Genomic DNA, 9,497 nt, shown 5'->3' with positions numbered 1-9,497 from the left:
ACCTGGGTTTGAACCCTCAACCACAGAACTGTGAGAACAACATGCTAATTATACTCGCCCTCCGAGTTGCCTTAATTAATTTCAAGAACTGTTTACTAAAAAGGACAATAATGATCAATTATGAAAGAAAACTCAAGTATTTTGTGATCTACTCTATTAGCATGCGTCCATGACGTCGCATGTCTGATACGGTCATGAAAGACTAAATTGGCATCACCCCATTTGTTGCTGCCTAATGATCATAATGATTATTACCATGGGTGACTGGACTGTGATTTGACATCCTGGTTTAGTGCTCAGCTGCTGCGTAATCTGAGTCCACGAATAGCGACAGCCGTGGTGGGCGCAGTCAAGGTTTTTGGTGCGAGGGATTTTAGGGCTTCCTCTTCCTCCCTGTCTTTACTCTTCCTCTCACCCGTTGTCCTCCTTGTCTCACTTTATGTTCCAATTCAACTGACTACTGAGAGGAGGCTCTGCAACATGATGGCAGCATGTTGTATAAAGCTACTTTTTGGAATTGGGATTGTTCTCAGAACTGTTTGGCAAGGTAAGCATCACACTTTACAAACATTGGCATATATTCTGGTCACTGATGTCTCATTGTTTAATCTTTCACTTGGGCTGTGCAGTTATTAATTTACATTTCAGATGGAAAAAAACAACTATATATACCCACCACAATGATTCTGCTCACTTTAGAGTTGTTTTGAAAGTAAACGTGACTACTCTGTACCAATCCATCCATTCATTTCTTATCCACACCTTTGATTGGTTGGTTGCCCATTAGAATTTTGTGAATGGGGCATCATGTTGGAATTGCTCCTTTATAATTGTCAAAGCTTAATCATGTGACAAAACAAATGAATAGTGCAAGCAAAGTTTTACTCAAGATGTTTTATATGTATGTTGTCGAGACCCATGTGATTGGTTTTGAATGGATGCATGATTGACCTAATTAGGGGCAAATACATGTTTTGGCATAATTAATTCATGAACCAGCCTCCTCGTTATGTAGAGGTTCACTCGCCTGACATCGGTGCGGGCAGGCAGGGGCTTGATTCCTGCTGGGGGTCGTATGATTGGGAATGCAGATGGTCATTTGTCTCTCTGTGTGCCCTACGACTGACAGGCGACCAGTCTAGGGTGTAGTCTGTCTTTCGCCCGACGACAGCTGGGTTAGGCTTCAGCAACCAACTCTTGCAATTCATGAACCGCAATCAAGCTGTTAGAACAAGACGAAATAAGTTTCAGTGTTAGAATGGGTAATTTGACAAATTTACTTTGTGTTTAATGCAGAACAACTCATTTTTGGAGCCACCTTGATTTGTTTATTACTATCAATTGAGTTGATATTTGATATAAAAATGCTAAAAATGAATTTTATTTGCTCTGAGTAAATGACTGTTCTTGCCCATTTTTATATCCTACAATGTTTTGTCTACATGCAAAAGGTTGTAGACAAATACAACAAAATAATTTTGTGGACTACATAAATAGAGACGTCATTGTGTCTAAACTAACATTACAATTCATCTGTAAAATAAATACTGAAGATGAAAATAAGATAGATTGAATGAATACAACAAATAAATATGGCACATATCCATGTTATCTATTTTACCGTTTATAGGGCATATTTTTAGTCATTAAAATCAGTATTATTATGAATAATTTAATTATATGCAAATAGAATTTACACCGGTGGAGCAGTGGATGAGTGGTTAGTGTGTCGGCCTCACAGCTTCATGTTCTACCCGGGCCTAATAAAGACAAACTTAAAAAATTGAAAAATAGAAATGAACTCTCATTTTAGGCCCGTTAAAATTGTAACAAGGATTTTTACAGGCTGAAGGCATGCCTACTTGCCGCTCAGGTTGTTGTTATTCATGTCCAACCTATTGTCTAGAATTTGGGTAGCTATGTAGCATGCACCAATATCTATCAGGGATGGTATAATACTTTTGAACTTATTGGTGGCTGCATTGCCTCAAGGTTATGAGTCAGACAATAAAGAGCTTGCACAGATAGAATGTGGATTTATGGTGCCTGTGTTACAAGTCCGGCATATGTGTGCAGCCTTAAGCCTGTAGTGTGTTGGGGCACACGAAAGCTTGTTTTTTGTTGGGGTTTTTTTCATCATATTTACTCATTAACATTGCAATTAAGATTGAATTCTTTTAAACTTGTAGGTCTGGTGGGAATGCTCCCATTTTAGGGCCATTGATGGCACCAGACATCCAATTTGACTGGGAGAAGCTGGCAGTCAATGAGTTAAATGAGTACTCTGGTCAAGTCGGGTATCCATTTATTTGATTGACTGGACTGCAAAATGTCATTGGCATGTCGTTGTCTTTTGTCTGTGGTCGGGTATGGATTTGCAAGCGGCATTCCGTCCCTTAAGCGAGGAGGCTCGGAACAAGGCCAAGGAGAATGAACACTTCAAGATGACATACTAGAGCTTCCTGTTTTGAATCACTAAGGACCATGACAGTGAGAGAAATATTTGAGTTGAACTTGAGCTGAAGCATATGGCAGTCATTAAGTTTCCATACACTTTTGGAACAGCTGTCACTACAAACCCTGTATTAAATCAAACGTGAGTATAATTGTATTTAATGTTTGGCGTACAAGATGCACAGGGGGTGACATTGGAAATTTTGTGGCTGCTGTAACAACTTGGCAAAATGTCAACATAGACAATTGCAATTGCCCAATTTACCACCATGTTTCAATCCAGAATTCCTTTTTGGTGGTGATATTATTGCATTAGGTTGGCGAACACGTGGCTCCGAGCCGCGTGCGGCTTCTGGCCAAAATGAATGTGGCTCTTTGCTTATCATATTTTGTATGTACTGTTGCTTATTGCCTTGTTTTATGTTTCTCTTATTGTTATTCTGTGTTATAACATATTCAAATTCATCAGAGCTCATTAAAACAAAGTCAGGGGAAGAAAGTGTTATGTTGAATATTATGTTATGTTTTAATCGTGTTTATGTGTGTGTGTGTGTGTGTGTGTGTGTGTGTGTGTATGTGTGTGTGTGTTTTGGCAGGTCACTGTGTGTGGTGTTGCTCTTTGACTCTCCCAGTTTAACATTTTTGCTCTTTTTGTTTAACTTGTTCGCAACTTCTGTTATAGCAGATCACCTGAAGTGGACATGGGGTCCTGTTTTGAATGTGCCATCTGTGGTGTAATCTGAGCTAAGCATAGTGACAGCTGTGAGAGAAGAGGCAAGGGCTCGGAAATAACCGGTGCCTTTCTTGTGTCGTCAAAATTGTATTTTTTTGGGTGGATATTTATGAACGAGGAAGATGGCGCATTGCAAATAATTGAAAAGTTTGTTTATATGACACCAACTGGATATCTTAACATCTAAAAATGGAGAACATGTTTTTCAAAATTCTGAGAAGAAAAACGTTCATGGCTAATGATTGAGCAAGTGACATTCTAGTCAAAGTTTGCATTGACCCTAATGTGAGCCAGCTGGGCATGCAATCAAAACAATTCAAAACACAGTTGGAGACATCAGCATTTAGACACTTTTTTGTGTGTGTTGATTTAAGTAAGATTTCGATATCATAATTGCAATTTTCCTCTTTCATTGTTTCAATCTTTTTCAGTTTCTGTGTAAATGCTAATTCCATATGCTGTAGTTTGTAGTTTGGTAGAAAAAGGCAATAAAAGAGAAAAAAAACATTTAAATAAAATAAAACCAATATTAGTAGTCATAGTATTAATCTCTGCAGCATAATATAGATACAGGCACGGACTGTTTTTTAAAATGTATTTGTAGACGTACTACTGTTACATTACATTTTTAATATTTAACATACAGTAAATAACTTCCAAATTGCTGGTGGCTGTGTGATCATACAATAACACATGTCCTAATCAACTAATCTATTGCGAAAATAACCTTGAATGATACAACCCGTTTTTGCAGTTGTTTGTTTTATGTTTTGCAGTTCAGGGTAATGAAGAGACACAACTGATCCAAAACTTGTTCAAAAACTATAACAAGAACATTCGCCCTGTGGTTCACCCAGAGAACAAAGTGGAAGTTCAGATCAAGTTGACCCTGACCAACCTTATTTCTCTGGTGAGAGTGCTGCACACATTACAGTGGTAACTCGCTATACGAATGCCCCGACATACGAGCAATTTGAAATACGAGTAAAATTTTGGGCAAATATTTATCTTGAGATTCGGGACAAATTTTGATATAAGAGCAGACGGCAGACGCGAGGGAGCACTAGGCAGAGCGTTCCCAATAGTCAGTGTGAATGGCGTATATACTACTTCTGGTAGGCAAGTAGTCGTGCGTTATCCTATTGTGGGGACATTTGTGTGCATCTTTTTCGGAATATTTTGAAGGAATACAACAACCCTCGATAGGTTGCATCTGAAAGTCAGGGTGGAAGCTGGGTAAATAGAGCTTAATAAGATAGGTATCAAAATTTAAAATAAAATTAGAATTAAGGTTTGATTAAAAGTATTTTTCAGTGGGACTCCATCGTATCCAAATTCATTTATGTTATGTTATGAGCGCGTTGCCGTGCAAAAAGTTACCCCCTTCTATCTCCCCCACTCTCTGTCAGTCTCTCACTTCCGCAAAATCTGTCTAATTTTAGTACAATTAAACACATTTTAGTAGTATTTAACCACAAGTTATTTGTTATTTTGTTAATAGATGGCGAATTAGAACAAAAAAAAACGTTTTTCCAATCTAATATCCTGTTTCTGGTGTTTTTTCAGAGGATTGGAACAAATTAATTTCTTTTTAGTTCATTTCTATGGGACACGTTTGTTTGAGTTACGAGTAAATCGACATACGAACTCAGTCCAGGAATGAATTACGCTTGTATGGCAAGGTACCACTGTATATCTGTTTCAACAAAGCCTTTCAGTATGATAACAATAGACTGGCTGGCTTGTAGCATCCACGAGATAATACAACATTTCTGATTAAATTCAAATGAGAGAAAAAGCAATAACTTCAAGTCAGAGCTACTGATCATTTTGATTATATATATACTTTTTTACTTTTTTTTACAGAATGAAAAAGAAGAGACTCTTACAACCAATGTCTGGATTGAAATAGTGAGTTCAATATTAGAATTTTCCTAGCTTTCCTCTTTTCATACCACTCGAGTGGATTTGCTTTTAAATGCCATATGTGATCTCATATGTCATTCACAGCAATGGGTCGACTATCGTCTAGCATGGAATACATCTGATTATTATGGCATTGATGTCATCCGCGTCCCCTGCAAAACTGTGTGGCTCCCTGATATTGTCCTTGAAAACAAGTAAGAACACTCAATTGTTCCACCCTGCCATTAAATATAATTATTTTTTTTAATCTTTTTTTCTGATCATTTCTGCAGCATTGATGGCAAGTTTGACGTGGCATACTACGCCAATGTGTTGATTTCAAACAACGGTGCGATATATTGGCTTCCTCCTGCTATTTATCGCAGCACATGCGCCATCGAAATCACCTATTTCCCTTTTGATTATCAAAATTGCACACTGGCATTCAGGTATGACGATGAACAAAAAATCCAGTGCTTACAAGGTAACCATGTCTGACCATATTTTTGTTGTCAGATCACAAACATATAGTGCCAATGAAGTGGACCTTATATTAGCTATTGGAGAAAAAGGCAATAGAATCGAATGGGTGGATATTGACCCTGAAGCTTTCACTGGTAAAGTTTACATTCTCTGGAATTTAGAATTCAGAGACGCTTTGTTCATTGCTGTTTAAACCCCTTTTAGAGAATGGCGAGTGGGCCATTGTTCATCGTCCAGCCAGGAAGATGATAAACCAGCGATACTCCCCTGATGACTTGGAATATCAGGAAATCAGTTTCAATCTGGTCATCCAAAGAAAGCCTCTTTTCTACGTGATAAACATCATTCTTCCTTGCTCCTTGATCTCCTCATTGGTGGTATTGGCGTACTTCCTACCAGCACAAGGTCAGGCATTATTTAGACATCATCACTTCTTTTACATCCATTATTCATTTTCATAGGCCGCTAAGACAGTTCTTATTTATTTCACACTTATATTTAAGTGTGCCAAGTCATAATCAGACGTAAATATTGTTTTTTGACTATTCTTTGAAAATGTTGGTAAAATTCTTATTCATATATTGTTTTCTGCTTCTAAAAGGCTGATTGCACGTGTATGTGTTTAATACCACTTGCTGTAATTGATGAAAGAATTAATTCTGTTGTCTAACACTAAATTTTGAAGGAGAACGTCCAGCCCTTAGTTTGTGTGCTCAAACTCCAGTACTCTTTGAGCATGCAGCATGACAACGATCCAAAGCACACAAGCAGGTCCAGCTCTGAATGGCAAAAAAAAAAAAAAAGTTAAGGTTTTGGAGTGGACAAGTCAAAGTCCGGATTTAATTCCTATTGAAATTCTATGGTGTGATTTGAAATGGGCTGTTTATGCCAGTGGTCCAAAATTCCTCCAAAGCGTTGTGAAAGACTCATCACAAATCATCATTTACACTTATTTTTGCTAAAATGTCTTGATTGAGAATGACTAAAACAAGAACCTGAGCTTTAGAACTTTTAAATATCATATGGGGTTACACCATCTTTGTGTAAATAAAACGCTAACTACCTCTAGGCTAATCGCAAAGGCATAATTGCTGCAGTACAAGATACAATTCAACTACATCACGTGCCAAATCTGGCGCGCTGCATCATTTTGTGTGGCCTGGAAAAGTTAATCATGAGTGCCGACTTTCTGTTTTAGTATCAAATTAAAATGTATGAGTATAGACGTATATTGAATTTCCTCCTGTTCCCCCTTTTAAATCAAAAATTGTAAATTTTTAATCATTTGATTTCTGTATTTGGATCAAAAATAATTTTGTAAAGTCTGAAAATATATTTAAAAAAGCTAAATTAAACATTGTTTTAGATCTATAAAAAATATATTATATATATATATATATATATATATATATATATATATATATATATATATATATATATATATATATATATATATATATATATATATATATATATATATATATATATATATATATATATATATATATATATATATATATATATATATATATATATATATATATATATATATATATATATATATATATTTTAATCCAGTTCATTTAATCCATTTATAAAAAAAATCTAAATATTATATCTAAAATGGTCCGTCCCACATGAAATCGAGTTGACGTTAATGCGGCCCGCGAACAACCCGAGTCTGACACTCCTGATCTACATGAATGCTAAATGTGCAAGTAGTTAAGGTTATGTGCTTATTTTTGATGTGACATATAATTTAATATTTTGTATAAAACCTCCTGGATTTTAAATGTGGTAGTGGGTATATATTAAAAGCAGTATAATCAATCGACGAATCAAACAAATTGATAGATTTAATCATCACTGGCTGTGGCCCTACATGACATGATGTTTCATTCCTCCTCTACAGCTGGAGGACAAAAACTTACAGTGTCCATTTCAGTCTTGCTGGCCCAGACTGTTTTCCTCTTTCTTATCGCTCAGAAGATCCCAGAGACATCACTCTCTGTCCCCCTCATTGGCAAGTGAGTCAACATATGAGCTCGTCACGCTCAACCACCTTCAAGTGATGCTTTCAATCCTTAAAATCTCTGTATATTGTCAATGTCTTTCACTAATGTCTTCTTAGGTACATCATCTTTGTTATGTGTGTCACCACGCTCATCGCGACCAATCAAATTGTGGTGTTGAACTTCTCCCTGCGCAGCCCTAGCACTCACACTATGTCCACTCAAATCAAGCATGTAAGTGAACACATCAATCGTAATCCAACGACCAGTGGCTGTTAAAATACTTTTATGACTCCCTCTGTTTTTCAGCTGTTTCTGGAGACGGTGCCCCGCTTCCTTGGCATGTCGCCTCTGCTGGACGACAATGAGGTGACGTCTGAGGTGAACGGTGTAAGAGATCGCAGGCGGGATTCCTTCGGCCTCATGCAACGAGCTGAGGAGTATGTGCTCAAACAACCTCGCAGCGAAATGATGTTTGACAAGCAAAAAGAGAAACATGGGCTGATGCAACCCAATGGTGAGATAGATAGAGCATATCTCACAAACTCATTCTAAAAAAATGTTTATTTGAAATGCTGATCCCTGTTTTCAGTTGATGGTGTCGATGCTAATACTACAGCCAATCTGTACAAGAGTTTAGCTCAAGCTGCACCTGAGATCAAGCAATGCGTAGACGCCTGTAATTTCATTGCAGAGTCTACAAGACAACAAAATAACATTGGATCGGTAAGTATTATTTTCACGTCATTAGCAAGAAAACAGAATTACCCCAACCGTGAAATAATCCATCTTCAATTCCATATAAAGGAAATTGAAAGCTGGGTACTGATTGGGAAGATGATTGACAAGGTGTGTTTCTGGGCTGCCATTAGCCTCTTCATCATCGGCACTGTAGGGATTTTCCTTACAGGACATTTCAACACGGCACCTGAATTTCCATTTCCTGGAGAAAACAACAAATATGTCCCAGAATGAAAAGTTTCAATTCAAATCCGCAGGGTTCAACTTACTTCACGCTGTGTGTGAGGATACCTGTAGTGATGGGTGGAATTTACTGTGGGCAGTATCAGAATTGTAAATATCAATTTTCCTGTTTGTTCAGGCAGTCTTGCAACCTTGATCTTCATCTTGGTGTAAATTACTCAAGATACACATAAAATATCATGAACATTCTATCTTTTTCAGTATGAATTACATCTGTTCATACTTATTATTGTACATGATGTTACAAGGTGAAAAGCATGAGTATTTAATGAGGCAAAATGTTTTTTTTGTAGACGGTATTGTAAAGTTGCCCTGTTTGTGTGGGCCATTAGTGGATCTTTATTTTGCAAACGTTCTTGGTAAAGCATAATTGTTTTTTTTTCCAATGCTATGTCTTATTTGAAGTATATGGGAGTGGAAATTGAGCCAGCCAATTCATTAAAGCCTTATTGTTCTTATGATTACTTATTTATCATGATGCCATGTTGAAGCTGGACTCTGGGTGGGCTGATGCCTTGATGTAATAGTGCCATGTTTTTTTAAAATAAATAATTGAATTTATCAACGATGGATTATTTTTTTTTACATTTTTTACACATGGATGCAATACATTGAATTAGTGGATGGATGTATAATTAGTCTAGTTCGCTTCTCTCTTCTATGTTTCCATTAAATCCTTAAAAATCTAAGCCACAAACATTCAATAAGTAAGATGTAAAATGATACTAAAGCATAGTAGCTCAAACATGATCGGTGAAAGTATCGAGTAAACCACCTCCTTTTTTTAATGATTATTTTTAGAGTCTTGTTTTGTTACATACCAATGGGTCTATGGACTTTATTTTAAGTTTTTGACGCCACAAGGTGGTCACAAGTAGAACTACAGCAATCTATTATCAATCTCCAGTGTTGTAGCAATAAATCTT

General features: G+C 36.7%; 1 protein-coding gene across 1 annotated transcript; it reads left to right on the top strand.

Annotated features, from left to right (window-relative positions):
• The first annotated feature begins 374 nt into the window (after positions 1-374).
• Positions 375-9,096, top strand: chrne (cholinergic receptor, nicotinic, epsilon). Its single transcript, XM_077740748.1, has 12 exons — positions 375-547; positions 3,964-4,097; positions 5,054-5,098; positions 5,198-5,307; positions 5,386-5,541; positions 5,609-5,709; positions 5,780-5,980; positions 7,488-7,602; positions 7,707-7,821; positions 7,897-8,104; positions 8,180-8,313; positions 8,395-9,096. Exons 1-12 carry the CDS (start codon positions 481-483, stop codon positions 8,560-8,562), a joined length of 1,554 nt encoding a protein of 517 aa, XP_077596874.1. The 5' UTR covers positions 375-480; the 3' UTR covers positions 8,563-9,096.
• Positions 9,097-9,497: the final 401 nt, after the last annotated feature.

Source organism: Stigmatopora nigra, chromosome 19 (assembly GCF_051989575.1).
Source record: "Stigmatopora nigra isolate UIUO_SnigA chromosome 19, RoL_Snig_1.1, whole genome shotgun sequence".
NCBI lineage: Eukaryota > Metazoa > Chordata > Actinopteri > Syngnathiformes > Syngnathidae > Stigmatopora > Stigmatopora nigra.
Note: the sequence above shows the minus strand (reverse complement) of the source record. Positions and strands in the feature narration are given on the sequence as shown.

Bases quoted from the DNA above. Each gene is read 5' to 3' on its own strand.
- chrne (XM_077740748.1), top strand. From the start codon at position 481: ATGATGGCAGCATGTTGTATAAAGCTACTTTTTGGAATTGGGATTGTT. The intron at 4,098-5,053 runs GTGAGAGTGCTG...TTTTTTTTACAG, and splicing joins TGACCAACCTTATTTCTCTG to AATGAAAAAGAAGAGACTCT. The intron at 5,542-5,608 runs GTATGACGATGA...TTTTGTTGTCAG, and splicing joins AATTGCACACTGGCATTCAG to ATCACAAACATATAGTGCCA.